We start from the raw sequence: 22,338 nt of genomic DNA, 5'->3' as shown, positions 1-22,338 counted from the left end.
GGTAATACTACCAAGCAATTAACTCAGTTCTGGTACTGTCTACCTGAAGATAGCATCAGATCCCACAGGTTAGGGGCTTGGTCCCAGGAGACTCCCTCCACCCTCACTTCAGATACCACTCTCATGTCCAGACTGTCATCTGTGTTTCTGAATGACTGGCTGTAGATCAGAGGTTCCCAGGTCTCCCTCCTCAGGTTCAATTAATTTGCTAGAACGGCTCACAAAACTAAAAAAAATAATTTACTTACTAGTTTACCAGTTTCTCATAAAAGGATGTAACTCAGGGACAGTAGATGGAAGAGATGCATAGGGCAAGGTATGTGGGAAGGGATGAAGCTTCCAAGGTCTCTGGGCTGTCATTCTCCTGGTATCTCCCTGTGTTCACCACCCTGTAAGCTTTCTGAGCCCTTCACGGAGGCTTCATTAGATAGGTGGGATGGATTAAATCACTGACCATTTGTAATTAAACTCAATCCCCAGCCCCTTTCCCCATCCTGTAGGTGAGGATGGGGTGGTGGTGGTGGGGAATGGTTGGGAGGTTGGGACACAGTTTCCCCAACCCCCAACCAGCTCCCATTCTTACCCTAGGGGCATTCCAAAAGTCACCTCATTAACATAGTAAAAGATACCTTTATCTCTCCTCACTTAGGAAATTCCAAGGGTTTGGGATGAAGACCAAATATATATTTCTTATTATAAATCACAGTATCACGGTGTGTAAATATAAAAAACCCTCCCCACATCATCTCTTAAATTTATTTTAAAAACTAAGTGTTTAAAACAAAAATATGACTTCATTCTGGAGTTTATACCTATGTAAAAGTAAAATGTATGACAATAAAGCACGAAGGATGAGAGCAGGGTAAATAGAAATACAGTTTTAAGATTCTTACATTATATGTTAAGTGATTTAATATTAATTCAAGGCAGACTATGGTAAGTTAAGGATGCATATTGTAATTCTAAGAACAACCATTAAAAATAAAACATTTGCTGAAAAGTATTTGATCAAATTCAATACCTACTCATAACAAAAACTAGGAGTAAAAGGGAACTTCTTCAAGGGGGGTGGGGGAATGGGATAGACCGGTGATGGGTAGTAAGGAGGGCACGTATTGCATGGTGCACTGGGTGTTATACACAACTAATGAATCATCGAGCCTTACATCGGAAACCGGGGATGTACTGTATGGTGACTAACATAATATAATAAAAAATCATTAAAAAAAGCAAAAAAAAAAAAAAAAAAAAAAAGGGAACTTCTTCAACTTGTTAATGAACATCAACAAAAAGCCCAACAGCCAGCATCATTATTAATGATGAACTTATATTTTAATCAATAATTACTTAATGAACTGAATGCTTTCCCCTAGATCATTAACAAAGGCAAAGATGTCTGCTTTTACCACTGCTACTCAACATAGTTGTGGAAGTTCTAGCCAGTGCAGTAAGACAAGAAAAGGAAATAAAAGGCATAAAGATTCCAGAAAGGGAGAAATAAAACTGTCCTTATTTGCAGATGACATGGTGACACACATCTGTGTAAACAATCCCAAGGAATCTTGGCACAAAAATATTATCCATAAAAGGAAAGTTGATAAGTTGTATTTTATCAACATTTAAAACTTTTGCTCTGTGAAAGACCTTGTTTGGAGGATGAAAAGACAAACTACAAAATGGGAGAAAATATTTGCAAACCACAGGTCTGACAAAAATGTAGTATCTAGAATACAGAAAGATTCTCAAAACTCAACAGTAAAAAAGCAAACAATCCATTTAGAAAATGAAAAAAAGACATTTCAGTAAGGAGTTATATAGACGGCAATAAACACACGAAAAGATGTTCAAATTCAATACCCATTAGAAAAATTAAAATGAAAATCATGAGATATTACCACACCCCTATCAGAATGGCTAGAATAAAAAACAGCGGCAACACCAAATGCCGGCCAGGATCACACATATGTTGTTGGTGGGAATATAAAATAGTAGAGCCAGTTTGGTAGTTTCTTAAAAACTAAATGTGCAACTAACATATGATGCAAAAATTGTACTCCTTTGTATTTATTCCAGAGACACGAAGACTTAGGTTCACATGAAAATTTGTATATGAATATTTATAGCAGCTTTATTCATCATAGTCCCAAACTGTAAACAACAGATATCCTTTGGGTAATGGTTAAAAAAAAATCCATGGTACATTCCCACCATGGAATACTATTCAGTAATAAAAAGGGATTAACTATTGATACACATAATGACCTGAATGGATCCCGGGATCGAGCCCCACATATGGCTCCTGCTCAGCGGGAAGTCTGGTTTTTCTTCTGCTCCTCACCCTGTTTGTGCTCTCTCTCTCTCCCAAATAAACAAATAAAAACTTAAAAAAATTCTTGAAATGACAAAAGCATAAAAATGGAGAACAGTTTAGTTTTCAGGGGTTAAGAAGGGGTGGGGTGGAGGGGGGAAGTGTGTATGGCTACAAAATGGCCATGTAAATAATCCTCGTGGTGATGAAAATGCTCTGTATCTTGGCCCGTATCAGTCTCAATATCCTGGTTGTGATATTGCACTATAGTTTTGCAATGTTATCACTGGGGAAACTGTGTAAAGAGTACATGGGGTCTCTCTGCATTAGTCCTTATAACTAATGCAAATATAGAATTATGTCAAAATAAAATTTTAATTAAAAAAAGCTAAGAGCCAATAGGAGAGATAAAATGGAATAATAGAAAATACGTAATCCAAAAGAAGGCAGAAAAAGAGGTAAAAATGAACAAAGGACAAAAGACACACAGGAAACAAATAGCAAGATGATACATATAAAACCAACGATTAAATGTAAATGAAATAAATAACTCCCATTAAAAGGTAGGGATTGTCAGCTGACTAAAAAAACCCAGACTATATGATATTTACAATAAACATACCTTTTTCTAAAAATCTTTAACTTTTTATTCGACTCACAGAAGAGTTGCAAGAATAATACAAAGAATTCCCAAATACCCTTAATACTTTTCACCAAATGCTTATCACATCTTCTTTATCTTTCTGTCTCTTTCAATTTTTTTCTCTGAACTATTTGAGAGTAAATTGTAGACATGATGCCCATTTAACCCTAAATACTTCAGTGTATAATTCCTAAAAACAAGGACATTCTCTTAAATAACCAGATACAATGATCAAAATCAGGAAATTAGTTTTACTACAATACTGTTTTATTATCCACAGTCTTTAATCAGATTTTTTTGTTGTCCTCATAATGCTATTTATAGCAAAAGAAAATTCACAGATTACACATTTGCATTCAGTTGTCTGTTTTTGTAAGTCCTTTGATCTGGGACAGTTCCTAAACTTTACTTTGTCTTTCATGACACTGACATTATTAAAAAGTGCAGGTCAGTTTTTTTTCATAGAATATTTCTCATTTGGGATTTGTCTGATATTTCTCCACAATTAAATTGAAGTTATACATTTTTGGGCAAGAGTACTGCAAGAATTATATTTTGTTTTTCTCAGTGCATCATATCAAAAGGCATATGATGCCAACCTGTCTCATTGTTGGTGTTAACTTTGAACACTTAGTGACTAAGGTAGTGCCTTGACTATAAAGTTATTCTTTTCCCCATTATTAATGAGTATCTTGTGGCAATATACATTGAAATTATGAAAATACCTTGGTATTCCACAAACTTTTGCCATTTTAATATCCACTCATATATGAATTAACTATAATGATGGTTATCAAATAGCATTTTTTCCTAACTCACTGTTTCTTCTTACATTTATTAGTTGGCCTTCAACTGTAAGGAAGAACGTCACTTCTCTTCCTTCCTTCTCGTCAGTATTAGAACTGTAGATTCTTATTTTATTTAATAGTCTTTTACTGTCAATATTTATTTTGATGCTCAAATTATCCCAGATTTGGTTAGGAAGCCCTTTAACTTGACATGTTCTGAACATTCTTTGAACATTTGTTTACTTCTGGCACAAGATGTTCCAGGTTCATCTTGTACTTTTTCCTACCTCAGCTGTGCAATTATCCTTTTCTTCAAGGAACTCTGGTTCCTTTTAGTGTAAATTGGTATTTAGAAACAAAGATCTGGGTACAAGGTGAGCTTACTGCTACTAAGGTGTAATTATTTCTACACTCTCTCAGTGATAGTGGTAGGAAAAAGATATATGAATACACACATACACTCCACCCTCACACATCTGTATCTGTTCCTTTATCTATCTATATTTATTAGAAACCACGAGTTCATATTGATACCTCCAATTCCAATCCAGCACCACAGGGTTCCTTCTATCCTTTCTCCTTTTCATATGTGTAACTCTCTTCTCTGACAGTGAGAAACTTGGCTCTCATTATCCACAATACATTTATCTGCTTAATGCTAGAATACACATAAGATAGTTTTTGAATTGTTAACTCATACCTCTGTGAAAAAGAAATCTACTAACTATAGTTCAATATTTATATACAGTTCATCTTCTCTTTAGCCTGAGAATACTTAGTCCAAATACTGTGCTTTAAGTTACTTGGACAGATTAGTGGTTGCCAGGGATTGGGGAAGATGGATGGTGTGGCCATAAAAGGAAAGGGATCCTTGTGGTGATGGAACAGTTCTGTACATCTGGATTGTGCTGGTAGTTGTATGAATCTACACATGTGATCACACTGCACACAAATGAGTGCATATAAAATGGGTGAAATCTGTATATGTTCTATGGATTGTACCAATGTTAATTTCCTGTTAGTGATATTGTACTATAGTTATGTAAGATATAATCACCGGGGAAAACAGGGTGAAGGGTACATAGGATCTCTCTGTATTAGTTTTTGCAGCCTCCTATGAATCCATAATTATTTAAAAATAAAAACCGAAAATAAAGTTACTCGGGCTTGTTCTCCCTTCTATTCCTTCCCTCACCCAGCTTTGTTATTTATTAAAACACAGGTTAATTTGTGTCTATATTCCATGTTAGGCCCTCCCATACTGATATCTCTTTCAATTCCCTTGTTGATTCATTTTCCTTTTTTGAGAATATAAACACTAATATGGTTCCCAAAGCCTAAAAGTTGTAACTGTACAAAGAAGTATACTTGGAAGTATTATGCCACCAACACTACAACCATTACCACCGTTACCGCTCTGGCCCAGTACCTTTTCTCCTTTCCAACCCATTCCCAGCCACCCCTTGGACGTAAGCAGTTTGATTAGTCTGCCGTTTATCTTAACTTTGTTTCTTTTTTGACAAAAAATCATAATTATGTACCTTTTTAAATTTCTCTTTTCTTACAAAAAGATACATATATTTACTATGCATACTCTTTTGTATTTTGCTTTTTTAACTTAACAATATATTTTGGAAATCAGCTCAGAAATTTTGCTCCTATTTTTAATTTTTATTTTTTTACAGCTGCATAATACTCGATTGTGCAGATGTACTATAGGTATTCAACCACTGCCCTATGTATGGGCATTTGGGTTGTCTCTAGTATTTTACAATTACAAACAATGCTGTAGTGAATATCTTACATATCATATTTTCATACTGTTAGAAGGGTGTCTGCAGGGAAAATTCCTAGAAGTGAGATTGTTGGGTCAAGAGGTAAATGTACATTTAGTTTTGTTACATACTGCAAAATTCCTGATAGGTTTGTACCATCTTGCATTCCCACCAGCAATGTGTATCTGCTTTCTTAAAACCTCTCTAATGGAACGTATTTATTATATTTCAAAATTTTTACTATTTAGATGGTGAGAAATGGCATTTCACTGTAGTTTTAATTTATATTTCTTTAAATATGGGTGAAGTTGAACATTATAAGAAAATGAAATTACAGATCAATATCTCTGTAAACACAGATGCGAAAGCCCTTAACAAAATACTGTAAGTGGAATCTGTCAATACACAAAAAGGGTAACATATCACAACCAAGTACAATTTTTTTATTCCAGGAATGGAAGGCTGATTTAACATTAGGAAATTAATCAATGTAATTCATCACATCAGCGGAATAAAGGAGAAAAACTACGATTATCTCAATAGGTACAGAACTTATATTTCACAAATATTAATACTTATTCTTCATAAAAACACTCCACTCAATAAACTAGAAATAGAAGGAAGCTTCCTCAATCCGACAGAGGACCCCTATGAAATGTCTACAGTTACCATTACACTTAGTGGTCAAAGACTGAATGCCCCCCTAGGCCAGGAATAAAGCGAGGATGTCTGCTATGATCACCTCTCCAGCATTCTATTGGATTACTAGCCCATATAATAAGACAGGACAGAAAAGCAGAAGGCATATAGATTGGAAAGGAAGATGTTAAACTATTTTTATTTGCAGACAATATGACTGCGTATGTAGAAAATCCTAAGAAAACCACAAAAAATTCCTAGTAGATATAAGTGAATTTAGCAAGGCTGCAGGATTTCTAGATACTATCAATGAGCCACTGGAAAGTGATAGGTCACATGGGTTATGCATTTATCAAAATCCATAGAATACTAATCTAAATTAGTTATACAATTTAATTGCATGTAAATTATACCTAAACTTTAAAGAAAAGTTAAATAAACCAAGGTAAAGGCTATATAAAGTATACACTAGTGTAATTTGGGTGCTTACCACTTTGCTCCTTCTGAGTTTTAAAATAGGGTCAGACTGTATTCAAATTATTTTTGTCAGTGTTAAGTCTAAATGTGCTTACAGTTACCCGTTCCTTAGATTTCCCACCTTTCATAAGAATCTGGGTTTGAATGAATGGTATGGGATTTGGACCCAAATGAAATACTCCTGACAAAGTGACACAGCAAGCATGACATTTATGTACACCTCTTCTGGTCTGACCACTATAATATACTGCCTCCTTTGAATAACGAATTTGGGATTAGAAAGTCCTGGTTTTAAATTTGGATTATGAATATAATTAGCTGTGCAAACTTGGATTAATCACTTCACTATTTTGAGTATTTTTCTCATTTGTTAAATTAACATCATAGTTTCAATGAAAATATGAGAGCTAATGTGACAATGACAGGCACATTGCAGGGACCCAATAAATGTTTTTCTTAATCTTAGTGGGGTATTTTCATTAAATCTCGATCACAGTACTATTTGATTTGACATTTTCTTTTAACAGAGGAACCTGAACCGTATAATAGTCTTGGCTGCCAACTGGAAGTTTAGGGGATGGGCATGAGAAGACAGACATAGAGCTGATAGAGATAATAGGGTCACTATTGTACAAAGACTCTCTCATAGTTATTTCCTGTGCTAACAACTATTCATGAATTCATATTCAATCACTTATTTTTTTCCTCTAGATTCTAAAATTACTGAATACAAGGAGGAATCATTGGTCCCAGCCAAGAACTCCATTTCTTTATCTCCTAAGGTAATACTTTACTAATTCATGCTTAGAGGAATTGAGTTCCTTATTCTTACTATCGGATTTATTCTACAGGTCCAACTGTTTTCATTCTTGGCTCACCTCTTCTTCCCCTGATATCGGACATGTCGATTTCATTCACCCATTAAGCCTTTAGTGAACATTTATATCAGGCTCTATGGTTGAGGATCAGGGTGAAGCTGAAACTTGAGGGATGATAAAGTTTTTAGCCAAATGAATCAAGTAAGAAACTGTAGGCTCCAGTTATGGAATCTTGCCTGTTTCAAGAAATTATGCCTTAGTTGCAAATAATTTGTTGAGAACCTCTGTTTTTCAAAAGGTTAAAGAGACAGGAACTATCTCTCCTCCTCTTTTTTTCCCAATTTAACTACTGTTTGGAATTTTCTTTTGAAATTCTGTGCCCAGGGACACCTGGGTAGTGCAGTCAGTTGGGTATCCAACTCTTGGTTTCGGCTTAGGTCGTGATCTCGGGGTTGTGGGATCAAGCCCCAGGTTGGGCTCTGCACTTAGTGCAGAGTCTGCTTGAGTCCCTCTCCCTCTGCCCCTGCCCACCCCTCCACAACCCCCCCTCCCCGCTCATTCTTTCTCTAAAATAAATAAATAAATTCTAAAAAAAAAAAAAAGAAAGAAAAGAAAAAGAAAAAGAAATTCTGTTCCCAAAACATAAAACAGAAACAAAACTAAGACTCACCTCTGACTCCTCTCAGGAATGTCCAGCACAAACCCAAACATCATCTCGGCAATTTTATTGGAGCTGCACGTGGGGGTCCTGTCTACTTCTACGGCTATGGACAGCATCCTTTGCAGCTGACACACAATCCTGTGTCCAGAACATAGAACACAGGTGAGTGGGAGAATCTGGCAAGGAGCCACCCGGCTGGCTGGGAGCTCCCCACCTGTGTACTAAAGGATCTTGTAAAGCACATACCAGGTCAGAGAGAACTACTCAAGCCATCGGCATACTTTTATTTAGCAATTTCACCTATCTGAATCCCTCTTGCCAGATCATACTATCTGAACCTCTCAGAACCCGTGGTTGAGCTGTAAAAGCAAGCTACTTTTAAATTCAAAAATAGAAACATCTGATCTTAAGGATCTAGAGAACTTTAAGGATCATCTAACCTATAACTTCTTTATTTTCCAGATGAAAAAACAGGTCCAGAATGACTATCAGTTATTCGTATTTCTTTGATACATGAAAAAATACATATTTACCATATGGTTTTCCTGTCACTGGTTCCTTTACAATTATCTTTTACTAAGTTCAGTCTCAGACCTAAATGTGGGAGAAAGCCAGGCTGATGTGGCAGAAAGAATCTAGGCTACCCCTCAGAAAGATGGGCCTGGCCTGAAGTCAGCCTTTTTTAACATGCATTATTATTTGTGATGGAAGAAAGGGCTGTTTTCAGAAAATCTGCAGTCAGTAACACAATACGTGGCCCAGGGGCTTTGGCATCCGATTCTGGCTCTGCGATGACAAACTGGTCAACTTTTGACAAATTACTAAACTGCTCTGAGCCCAGTCTTCTCATCTCTAAAACAGGGGGAATAACACCACTTACTTCATCAAGTTGTGAGTGCCGTGTAACGTACTTGGCAGATGCACACTCATTAATGGTAAATGGTAGTGCCTGTTGTTAACATCACGATAAATTGACTTTTAGAGGGCTTTATTTTTATTTCTAGCAATATTTACTTATAATAAGTAATAGTGATAATTTAGATTTTAATAAAGGTTTTCTTCCATTGAAGAAATAGTGTCTGCCTCTCTCTTGGGTCTATATACTTGGGATGTAGGATAAGCATACCCTAGGGCCTCCCCCACTCTGTCAAGCAAATGCTTTATTGTTCTAAACATTCTCCCTTTAGATACAAGATTGTCTCTTAAATCAGTTAAAACCCATAGGCCTTATATGAAAATCGGATTGGTGCAACTAGATTATAAAATAGTGTTGTGAATTTAGGCACAAATGCTGTATTTGAAGTATCAAGTGTGACTGGCTTTTAACAATATGACTGACAAGGAATAGGAGGTTACTTGTGCAAGGACAGTTCTGGATCCTGAAATCCTGGCATCTCTCAGAAAATGCCAAAACCACTCTAACCCCATAAAAGAAATGCTAGGACTCTCTTTTCAGTGTGGTCTGAGGTAACAGGGCCCTCCCTGGTCTGAGCCATTGCTGTTATAACGTGTTGGAATCTGTGGGTTAAACTGCTATTCTTCTCCCAGGACTGGAGGAGAGACACGAAGGTCCTTGAGGACTAGAGGCTGCTGGGACACCCACTATCCATGACTCCTTCTCTTCCATCAGTGGTCAGCTGAAGTGATGAGTAGCTGTGACCCTGTACTGTCTCTTGGAATACAGGAAATGGAATATCCTAGCTTTTGTTTCACTTCAACTTTGCAAACTTACGTTCACTTAGTGAAGTCCTATTCATCTGAAAGGGAAAGCATCTGCTTTTGTTTAACTTTGACATTAGAATTTAGCCTGCAGCTGAACTAAGATAGTCTTTAGTAAGAATCAGCCTATATTACAAGGGCTTGTTAATTTTGTGGAAACTTCTATTAGGAATGCTGCTGTTCTCTAAAGCAATAAATCCCAACAGCCCTGGGAAAGACAACTTGTGCCTGCCCCTTACAGCTGACTGGTGTTCCTTGTCAGGCTGGGCTGGGGAGAAGGATGGCTACTGCTGGCCTTCAAGATTCCTGTTCCTGAAGAGGTTTGATTCCCATTTGGGGGCTGAGTTAATCCGTCTTCAGTTACTACTCTGACCAACCACTTGATGACATCCCTGCAATGGAAAAAAGATAAGAAAAAAATTTTTAAACTTGTGTCTTATTGTATGGTCCTCAAAACTGCAGCCTTAACCTGGTCTCTGAGGCCCCTAGATTTCAAAGGCAACAAAGAGGGTTCTTAGGTGATTGTCAATATTTAAACAAGTCTAATGGAAACCCTACATTTAATTGCATTAAGGTTACAAAAGCTAATGAAATATTGACATTTTTCTGAGTTGTTATTGAAAGGTACCTCTGGGGTCAAAGAGTACTATCTGTGGCTTCCTGATTAGGAACTTGAATTGAGCAGATGGAAAGTCAGACTGGATGACCACAGAGATCCTTACTGGCTTTCTATGATTAGGTGTCATCTACTAATGCTAATAACTGAGGTTTAGAGTATGTGCAGTGGAGTCATACTTTATGCAGGGTGAAGGCCCCAAAAGTCAGTAAGGTAAAAATATCTCACATAGTCAAAATTACTTTTGATGATCACTTAGGTAACCCAGGTAAAAATGGTGGATTTAATACACACTTCTAATTTTGTTCCCTCCTAAAATCCCACTGATGCTAGAGTAAATAATTCTTTTAAAAATCCACAAGGAAGAGGAGAAAAGGAGGGGAGACAACAACAGTGAAATTTTAGAAGATGGAAGGGAAATGAAGTATAATCACAAAATAGAATATTACATAGTAGTGAAAATGAGTAAGCTACAGTGATAAGTAAGAGTATGGACAAACCTTTGTACTCTATAATATAAAATGAAAAATAAAGGTCCCAACAGATTATGTATAGCATGATATATTTTAATATACAGCTGAAAGGAACTAAAATATAAACGTATACTTTATGGGAACACATTTAGTTATAATAAAACTACATAAAAACAGAAAGGAAATGATGAACATACAGAATGTTGATCACTTGGGGTGCAGGAAGGTACAAAAGTAGGTGATAGGGGGATGGACGTATGATTAGATGCAGGTAATTGTTAAGGTCCCAGCCTTTGATTTGGGGGGTGGGTTAAGAGATGCTCATTACAAAATCAAAAGTAACCAATTAACTAGATAAGGTAAGTATGTCATGCTTTTTTTTTTAAGAGAGGGAGAGAGGTGGGGGGGCAAAAGGAGGGGGAGAGAAAGAATCTTAAGCAGGCTCCATGCCTAGCATGGAGCCTGTTGTGGGGCTCAATCTCACAACCCTGAGATCATGACCTTTGCTGAAAATCAAGAGTCTGACGCTTAACCACCTTGCCACCCAGGTGCCCCTTTAACGATGATTCTTTTTTTTTTTTTTTTAATTTTCATTTTTTTAAATTAACATGCAATGTATTATTTGGGGTACAGGTCTGTGATTCGTCAGTCTTATACAACACCCAGTGCTTACCACAACACATACCCTCCCCAATGTTTAAGGATGATTCTTTTTTTTTTGGTGTTTTTATTTTATTTTTATAATAATTTTTTATTATATTATGTTAGTCACCATACAGTACATCCCTAGTTTTTGATGTAAAGTTCCATGATTCATTACTTGCAATATAACACCCAGTGCACCATGCAATACGTGCCCTCCTTAATACCCATCACCGGCCTATCCCAGTCCCCCACCCCCCTCCCCTCTGAAGCCCTCAGTTTGTTTCCCAGAGTCCATAGTCTCTCATGGTTCATTCCTCCTTCTGTTTACCCCCCCTTTCTTCTTCCCTTTCTTCTCCTACCGATCTTCCTACTTCTTATGTTCCATAAATGAGTGAAACCATATGATAATTGTCTTTCTCTGCTTGACTTATTTCACTTAGCATAATCTCCTCCAGTCCTGTCCATGTTGCTGCAAATGTTGAGAAATTGTTCTTTTTGATGGATGAGTAATATTCCATTGTATATATGGACCACATCTTCTTAATCCAGTCATCTGTTGAAGGGCATCTTGGTTCTTTCCACGATTTGGCTATTGTGGACAATGCTGCTATGAACATTGGGGTGCATATGGCCCTTCTCTTCACTACGTCTGTATCTTTGGGGTTAATCTATGACTTTAGCAAAGGGATGGATTTTAACTGACTTTGTAGAATTGAGAAAGCTGAATCCTAAACCAGCAATAGAGAAGAGCAATCCTATTTAATCCAATCTACCAAAAAAAAAAAAAAAAAGAATCTTCAATAAGCTGTGCAAATGGCAGTGCAGAGCTTCTCTGAAGGAGAGTGAAAGGATATAAGGGAAAATAAGTGTAATGGTTTGTAAGCTCTTTAAGAAAATTTTAGACTCTAAACTACAGGTTAACATTGTGGAAAGAGAAAACAGAGGGTTTCTGGACTAGGATACCAGGCACAGCTGGGAGGCAAGGGCATCAAAGCATAACAGTGGCACGAAGTGAACATATGCATGCTCAACAGAGACCCTTGCTATTTTCCCACACTTGTCTTCCAAAAACCTGGCATCCCAGTCTTTACCCTTTATGTAGGAAGCTGGAAGTCTTCTCTGAAAAACCCATCCAGCCCAAGAGGAAAGACCTGAAGACACTGACAAGGTACTTTCTAAGAAACGGGCAGTCAGTTCCACCTACAGGGAAGTACAGAAATGGCAAGTCCTCCCATGTGCTCAGAGCGTCCATGAGCAGTTCACTCTGTCACCCTTAAACTTGGCTAGACCACCAAGGTTTACCAGACATTTATGGAAATATTCTACTATGAGAGATAGAGAGATGAAGACCAAAATAACTAAAACCAACTCTCCCCTCCCCCTAAAAAAAGCAACTTGGGAGAAAATAAGACTATGCAGAGAATAAATAAAAACAAAAGCCATCATTAGTATGATCAAGGATATGAGAATGTATGAATCCATGAAAGAAGAAAACAAGAACAGAATAATATTTATTAATTTTAAAAAGGAATATTTAGAAACAAAGGGGGACAAGCCCTTAGAAATTAAAAACATAGTAACAGAAATAAAAACTCTATTTTCAGGAAAAAAGGATATTTCTAGACTCAATTCCCAGAACAATGGATGAATAAAGATTTACAATAAGCATACTGGGCAAAAAAGAGGATTCTAACAATTTTCAGAGGAAAAAATTAGGGCATATACAAAGAATCAGTAATCAAAGTAACTTACGGCTTCTTAACAGCCATTGTGGAAGCTAGAAGAAAATGGAAGATTTCCTTCAATGTTCTGTAGAAAAGTTATTTCTAATCTAAATACTTATACTGTTATCAATCAACATATGGGAAGATAAATATTTTCAGACATATAAGATCTCAAAAATTTTACTTCCCACTTTCATTTCTAAGAAGCTACTGGAGACTGATCCATCAAAATGAGGGAGTAAACCAAGAATGAGAAGATATAGGACAAACAGAAGATCCAACTTTGGAAATAGGTAAAGGAAATTCTCACCTTTATGATAATAAGTGGCAAACAGAACAACCAATCCAGACCAAAGAAGACTACCCACTGCACACAAACATCTTGAGGGGACATTTAGACCAAACAGAGAATTTGGGGTTGACCTCCAATATGCACAAAGAATACAGGGGAACTAAAAATAAGGCAATTATTAACTCTAAGGAAACATAAAGGTGTGAATGAAAGGAAACGTAATCATAGTTCAGTACTTGGCTCAACTCTGACTAGCATACACAGTCCTAAAAATAGAAACATGGAATATTGATCTGAAGAAAATTATGATATAAATCAATTAATAGTATGGGGGCTGGGAAATATGTGTGTCAGGGAGGAGAGGGGGAGGAAAAAGAGCTAACTTCTTATCCTTCATATGGAAAGTCAACAAATAATAGCTAATCATGAAAAATCAAGAATTAGCAACACAAGCATGTTATTTAGTCATATACAGGTAAATATCCAAAAAATGACTTAAAAGAGTAAAGTGATTACTCTTGCGGGAAAGGAAAATGCAGGTGAGTGGACTTGGGAACGAATGTATTTCTTAAATTTTATAGAACTAGTTTACTCGTTGTATGCACAGTTAAAAAAAAGTAAGTCCCATAAGAAAGGGTAATACAGAGATTGACTTGTTGTCTCTCCCTCTTTTTAAAAACTCCCATCTTTGAGACAAGTAATAACAAATGCTGGTGAGGACGTGGAGAAAAGGGAATCCTCATGCACTGCTGAGAATGTAAATTGGTACAACCACTGGGGAAACAGAATGGAGGTTCCTCAAAATTTAAAAATAGAAATACCATTACGATCCAGCAATCCCACTAAGTATTTAAAGAAAATGAAAACACTAATCAAAAAGATATATGTACCTGTTCTGTATGGATAGATGTTTTTGTGACTTGTCCCACATAACAGACTATCTGTACCTGCACGTACACAGGCAGGCTGAGGAATGTTGTTTGTGAGACTCGTGCTGTGTGAATAACCTTGGGAGCCTGGTTGTTTGAAATACATTATCTGGCCTCCAAGCCACAAATGCCTATCTTTAAACCTTAAACCAAAACACTCTGCATGGTACGAAGTTGAAATGAAAGCAACTGACATGACTGGATCAAGTAGGTCTGATTCTCCCGTCTACCCTCAATCCAATGCCTACACTCACAAAGCGGAATGGTTGCTAGAGTCGCTCTCATTAATTAAATTGTTATTTTTCTATTTAAAACCCAACTATGCTATCCTGTGCTCTTTGTAGATTCTCTACTTACTGATTTTCTGTCCTACAATAATTAACATTTAAGCTACATAAAATGCCACATCTAGGAAAATGAATACGGCCATGCAAACTAAGTGGGGAAGCTGGCTGATGCTCAAAACAATATGAAGCTTTCTCCTTTTTTATTAAAGCAGTTATAATAGTCACTATCCCATACTGGCCCATAGAAAACTATTTTTAACAAACATGCAAGAACATATGGGAATGTAAATATGAATGCAAGAGTTCCAATGATGCTGGTAAAAAAAGGATGCTGTACCTTAGTCTGGTGAGAACCATTTCCAAAAAAGCAAGGTTGCAGTTCCAGGAGGAAAATTCCAGCCTGAGATCACCACCCTAGAAATCACATTTTCTCCCACTGATATAAGGATATGGTTATCTCCCTGCTCTGAAGCTTCCAGAAGCTCTCTCTTGCCCTGATTCTACAAAAAGAATACATGCTTGCCAGCTACCATTTTTTTATAATAATTTTTTATTATGTTAGTCACCATACAGTACATCCCTAAATTTTGATGTAAAGTTCCATGATTCATTACTTGCAAATAACACCCAGTGCTCCATGCAATACGTGCCCTCCTTACTACCCATCACCAGCCTATCCCATTCCCCCCCCCCCCACCGCCCCAAAGCCCTCAGTTTGTTTCCCAGAGTCCACAGTCTCTCATGGTTCATTCCCCCTTCTGTTTACCCCTCCCCCCTTTCTTCTTCCCTTTCTTCTCCTACCAATCTTCCTACTTCTTATGTTCCATAAATGAGTGATTTTGTACTGTATTGTTACCATGTGACCTATTATCATATATTTCTTCTCAGAAACTAGTAGTGACAAATGAGAGTTATCTTGAGTTACTCAGGGAGATGGAAATAAATTGAGGTTTATAAAAGCTGTGAAAACTTTTACACAAGTTAAGGTATCCCCATGGGTCTCCTGAGGCTGTCTGGACAATTCTGAAATACACCAAAGGACATCAGATGGTCTTGAGAAAAACCATGAAGGCTGCAGTGCCTGACACACAGCTGGTACAGAGAGATTTTCTTTTAGAATCATCTGTTGTTTTAATATGTATCCCTGTTACACTACTGAGTGACTATAGTCTCAACCACCCAATGTTCTCGAGCCTTGAGTAGCTGCCCACCTACGGCCCCGACCTCCCATCACCCCTGGGCTCAGGGCTGGTTACCTGACATTGTGGGGCTGCTTGTCGCAGGACAGCACAGTGCTTGCAATGGACTGCTGCAGGTGCTGTCGCTGCCTCCTCAGGATCTGCTGGAAGTCATCTTCCAGGGTCTGTACCACATAACGCAGAAAAAGGACTCGCCCAGGCAGATTCTGTCCCTGTGGGAGAAAAAAAATGAGAAGGATTTCCTCGCAATTTCCTGATGACAGTGAGTCTTGGGCTCTCATCAATATGAAGTCCAAGGGAAGGCCATGTGTCAACAAGTATGTCTGTACCTAAAAGAAGTTCCGGAGAGACAGCAGGTGGTCGAGGTTATTACAAAACAGGGAAAACAGGGCAGTCCCGGAGTCTGGCGGCTCAGGACTATAGAGTTTCTAATTTTAAGAGATAGATAGTTACGAGAAGGCCCTCCCTCACTGAACTCGACTATCAGTCTCAGGATAAACCCCAAACTGTGGCTATCAGACCAGAGAGACAAAAACTGGTTCCTAAATGACCCTGTTGAGCTGCTGGATCAAGCAACCATGATGTCCACACCACTGCTAAACTTCTAGTAACATGAGCTGATGCATATCCTTATTGTTTTAGCAAGTTGGAGTTGGATTTTGTTACAGGTGAAATGATCCTGAGAAAGCCCAACCTATGCAGATAAAGAACGTGGGCTCTGCTGGCACACAGACCTTATGAATTTATTTTTGTTTGATTGTTTTAAACTCAGATCCACACCTTATTCAACTTGCCCTTCTGAGTCGCAGTGTCTTTGTGATTTACGTGGTGATAACTATAACCTACCAAAACCAGTGTAAGTACCCGTGACACAACAAGCAGACATGCACCATTTGTTGGTTTCCCTTTACTGGGAGACAAGTACTGGGACCTAGGCCCAGGAGCTCAGGCTTTGAAAATTTGAAGAATAAGGCCCCAAACTATGTCTGGACTCTTTAGGAACTTTTCAAATACTAGGGGGGTAGGCATATACTCTGAGAATATACACTCATGGACTAGGGTATGGTTTAGTCAACAGGAAAAAGAATGACCATTTTAAGCACAAACAATTTCTTTCTTTTTAAAGAGGAGGTGGGGATAGATAACTTTGTCTTCCAAATGTGTATATTTTTTCTCTAATCCTTATTAACTGGTGCAAATGATTTTTTAAAAATCAAGTACTTGTGCTAGATTTATGATGGAAGTCTTCCACTAACACCACTCTCTGCTACTGCTTGCCCCCTGCAGTACCCTAGGGGAAATTTTAAACTCCTTCTTCTGACAGTTACCCTAAACATCTCTAAAAAAATGCTCTGATCACTAGTTCTTGATTTATCAACTTTAGACATTACCTATTGGCTTCTGCTGTGCCAGAGAGGATTTAACTCACTTGTGCCATTTCCCTGCTTCTTTTCCTAAAATAACTATCTCAATTTATGTTCCATCATCAATAGATAGTATCTCTTGACTCCCCACTTGGGAAGATAAAGATGTTATAGCAGCCCTACTGTTCTCAGAGATCCTAGCCCTTTTGTCATCTCCTGATCTTTATCTTCTACGCTATTTGTTTTCCACTGTCAAGGCTGATAAAATTGTCTTCTGTGCTTTGTATATAAATTGATTCTAAATATTATAACTACATAGTGTTTACAGTATGAGGACTATGTTAAAATTATTTACTATGGCACAGGGGAGAGATTCTGCTGGCTGTGCTTTTGAGAGAGAGAAAGAGCTGGGTTACAAGGCCTTTCCTGTGGGGACTAGCAGCCTTCCATGGACTGATGATGGAAATCCATACAGTAGTATACTAAGAAAATCATTCCTTTCTTGTGAAGCTTTTTGATTTTCCTCAAGTTTCTTTTTTTTATCCTCCTTACATTGCCTACAATAAACACTTCTTTCAGCTCCTCAAGAATGGTGTTGAATCTTGAGAATACCCTTCTTTTCCATTTTTTTCAATTTTAACAACTTTATTGAAAAACCTTAAAAATTCACCCATTTTAAATGTACAATTCAATGATTTGTTGTAAATTTATTGGGTTTGGCAACTATGACTATCAATTTTTAGAACATCTTCATAGGGGTGCCTGGGTGACTCAATTGGTTAAACGTCCAACTCTTGGTTTCAGCTCAGGTCATGATCTCATGGGTCATGAGATTAAGCCCTGTGATGGGTTCCACGCTCAGCGTGGAGTGTGCTTGAAAATTCTCTCCCTCTGCCTCTCCCCCTACTCATGAGTGCTCTCTTATTCTAAAATAAATAAATCTTAAAAAAAAGAACATCTTCATAACTGAAATAAGATCCCTCATTCCTGTTTACAGTTAATTCCCATCCCCACCTTTAGCCCCAGGCAAACACTCCTCTACTTTCTGGCTCTACTGATTTTCCCTTCTGGACATTTCATATATGCAGAATTATACAGTATGTGATCTTATGTATGTGGCTTCCTTTTACTTAGCTTAATGTTTTTTTAAGGTTTGTCCATGTCATAGCATGTATCAGGAGCTCATGTTTTTAAATTACTGAATAGTATTTCCATGTATAAATATACCACATTTTGTTTATCCATTCAACTGTTGATGGACGTTTGGCTTGTTTCCACTCTTTGGCTATTATGAATAATGCTGCTATGAACATTCACATATAAGCCTTTATTAGACATATATTTTCATTTTTTGGGGGGGGTCAGTCCCTGGAAGTGGAATAGCTGGGTCATATAGTAATTTTATGTTTAATTTTTTAAAGAAACTGCCAAACTATTTTCCAAAGTGGCTGTACCATTTACATTCCCACCAGCAATGTATGGGACTTCCTGTATCTCTACTTTCTTGGCAACACTTGTTATTGCCTGCTTTCTTTTTAAAATTTTTAAACATTGTGGTAAAAAACATGCAACAAAGTTTACTATTTTAACCATTTTTAAGTGTACAGTTTAGTATTGTTAAGCATATTCACATAGCTGTGCAACAGATCTCCAGAACTTTTCCATCTTGCAACATGAAACTCTATACACGTTGAACAATAACACCCAATTTTCCCCTCCCCCTAGCCCCTGGTAACCAACATTCTATTTGTTTAAAAAATTTTTTTTTAATTTAAGTAGGCTCCATGCCCAGCATAGAGCCCAATGTGGGGCCCAACACGGGGCCTGAACCATGACCCAGAGATCAAGACTCCCATTTGTTTTTTATGTTAATATGTCTACTACTACAGACACCTTGGGTACATCAAATTATATGCTGTCTTTTTGTGACTGGCTTATTTCACTCTGTCTTCATTATGCTACCATCCATCTTGTAGCATATGGGAGGATTTCCTTCCTGTTTAAAGCAGAATTAATATTTCATCTTATCTGTATACACCACATTTTGTTTACCTAGTCATCTGTTGGTGGACGTTTTGGTTGCTTCCACTTCTTGGCTATTGTGAATAATGCTGCTATGAACATAGGTGCGCAAATATCTCAAGACCCTTCTTTCAATTCTTTTACATACATACCCCTGTGGGAATATGTGAAGTGGGATTGATGGATTGTATGGTAATTCAATTTTTAATTTTTTGAAGAACCACCATATAGTCTTCCATAGTGGCTGTACTATTTTATAATCCTACCCACAGTGGGCAAGTGATCTAATTTCTCTACATCCTTGCCACTACTTATTTTCTGTTAAAAATTTTTGTTTTAATAGTACCCATCCTGATGGGTGTGAAATGATAAATCATTGTACTTTTGATTTGCATTTCTCTGTGATTAGTGATGTTGAGCATCTTTTCATATGCTTATTGGCCATTTGTATATCACCTTTGGAAAAATGTCTATTCAAGTCCTTTGCCCTTTTAAAAATCAGGTTATTTTGTTGTTCAATTTTCCCTTTAATTTTGTCAGTTTTGTAGTAAAATGTTTAAAGGTTGTTGAGTTATAGTTCTTTATATATTCTGGATATTAACCCCTTATCAGATATGTGATTTTAAAAAAAAGATTTTATTTATTTGACAGACAGAGAGAGCACAAACGGGGAGCAGCAAAGGGAGAGGGAGAAGCAGGCTTCCCACTGAGCAAGGAGCCCAATGTGGGGCTTGATCCCAGGACCCTGGCATCATGACCTGGGCTGAAGGCAGATGCTTAACCAACTGAGCCACACAGGCGACACCAGATATGTGATTTTAAAATATTTTCTCCCGTTCCATAGACTGCCTTTTCACTCCTGTGTTCTCTCATGCACAGAAGTTTTAAACTTTGATATAGTTCCATTTGTCTATTTTTGCTTTATTTGCTCATGTCTTTGGTGTCCTATCAGAGAAAACAATGCCAAACCCAATGTCATGAAGCTTTCCCCCATATTTTCTCCTAAGAGTTTTATAGTTTTTGGTCTGATGTCGGAGATCTTTCTTCCATTTTGAGTGAATTTTTGTATATGGTATTAGATAAGGTTCCAACTTCATTCTTTTGCATATGGCTATCCAGTTTTCCCAAAACCATTTGTTGAAGAGACTATTTTTTCCCCCATTGAATGGTCTCACAAAATTTTTAGGGTGTTCTCCATTTTATTCCACATGTCTATGTGTCTGTCTTTAGGAGATTACCACACTGTTTTGATGACTGTAGCTTTGTAATATATTTGAAATCAACAAATATGAATATTCCAACTTTGTTCTTCTTTTTCAAGATTGTTTTGGCTATTCAGGGTCCTCTGAGATTCCATATGAATTTTAGGATAGATTTTTCTATTTCTGCAAAAAGTGCTGCTGGGATTTTGATAGGGACTATGCTGACTCTATGGATTACTTTGGGTACTATTGACATCTTAACAATATTAATTTTTTCAATCTAGGAGCATGAGATATCTTCTAATTTATTTATGTCTTCTTTATTTTCTTTCAGTAATATTTTGTAGTTTTTAGTGTACAAATTGTTCATCTCCTTGGTTAGGTTACCCCTAAGTATTTTATTGTTTTTGATACTTTTGTTAATAGAATTGTTTTCTTAATTTCCTTTTCAGATTGTTAGTATACAGAAATGCAGTTGATTTTTCTGTGTTGATTTTGTATCCTGCACCTTTGCTGAATTTGTTTCTTAGCCCTAACAATTTTTCTGTGTGGAATCTTTAAGGCTTTCTTCATATAAGATCATGTTATCTATGAACAGAGATAATTTTGCTTCTTGCTTTTCAATTTGGATGTCTTTTATTTCCCTTCCTTGCCTAACTACTTTGGTTAGAACTTCCAGTACTATGTTGAATCGAAGAAAAAAAAGCAAGTATCCTTACCTTATTTCCTGATCTTAGAGGAAAAGTTTATTTTACCACTGAATATGATGTTTGCTGTGGGTTTTTCCATAAAGTGCTTTTATGAGGTAGTTTCCTTCTAGTCCTGTTTGTTGAGAGTTTTTATGATGAAATGTGTTGAATTTTGCAAATGCATTTTTTGCATCGAGACGATCATGTGGTTTTTGTCCTTCATTCTGTTAATGTAGTGTATTTCTTTGATTTATTTTTCTATATTGAACCATCCTTGTACTCCCAGACAAATCCCACTTGATTATGATGTATAATCCATATGATATGGTGTTGAATTTGGTTTGCTAGTATTTTGCTGGGGATTTTGCATCAGTGTTCATAAGGGATATTGGTCGGCAGTTTTCTTCTAGTGTCTGTACCTGGCTTTAATATCAGGGTGATGCAGGTTTCACAGAACGAAGATACTTTATATGATATCTACCTTTTAAAATCTACTGGGACTTAGTGGCCTAACATATGGTTTATCCTGAAATATGTCCCATGTGCACTAAGAAGAAGGTGCATGCTGTGGTTGGTAGCATATTCTGCATATAACTGTTAGATCTGGTTGGTTTATTGCATTGTTTAATTTTTTCTCTTTCCTTACCTATCTTCCATTCTGGTTATTCTATTCATTATTGAGAGTGGGGTATTGAAGTCTCCAATTATTAATACAGAACTGTCTATTTTCCCCTTCAATTCAGTCAGTTTTTGTTTCATATCTTGATAGTCTAACTTTAGGTACATAAATATTTATGACTATTATATCTTAAGCTGCACTGAACCTTTTAGGTAATATATAATGTCCTCCTTTGTCTCTTATAACATTTTCTGATTTAAAGTCTATTTTATCTCATATTAATACAGCCACCTGTGCTGTTTTGGTTACTATTTGCATGGAACATCTTTTCCCATTCTTTCACTTTCAATCTACTTGTGTCTTTGGATGTAAAGTGAGTTTCTTGTAGATAGCATGTAGTTGGATCATGTGTTTTTATCTATTCTGCCAATCTATGTTGTTTGATTGGA

At 37.0% G+C, this 22,338-nt stretch overlaps 1 protein-coding gene across 1 annotated transcript in view; it reads right to left on the bottom strand.

The window, feature by feature from the left end:
* Nucleotides 1–22,338, bottom strand: part of SIMC1 (SUMO interacting motifs containing 1) — an 82,464-nt gene that overhangs the window by 13,297 nt on the left and 46,829 nt on the right. Inside the window, exons 5-7 of the mRNA XM_026511010.4 lie at nucleotides 16,051–16,205; nucleotides 10,068–10,220; nucleotides 8,119–8,247 (exon numbers count right to left, since the gene is read on the bottom strand). Of these exons, the coding sequence (XP_026366795.1) occupies nucleotides 8,119–8,247; nucleotides 10,068–10,220; nucleotides 16,051–16,205 (437 nt within the window). The remainder of the gene's footprint in view (nucleotides 1–8,118; nucleotides 8,248–10,067; nucleotides 10,221–16,050; nucleotides 16,206–22,338) is intronic.

Source organism: Ursus arctos, unplaced genomic scaffold (assembly GCF_023065955.2).
Source record: "Ursus arctos isolate Adak ecotype North America unplaced genomic scaffold, UrsArc2.0 scaffold_15, whole genome shotgun sequence".
Lineage (NCBI taxonomy): Eukaryota > Metazoa > Chordata > Mammalia > Carnivora > Ursidae > Ursus > Ursus arctos.
This window is presented reverse-complemented; position numbering and strand designations above follow the sequence as displayed.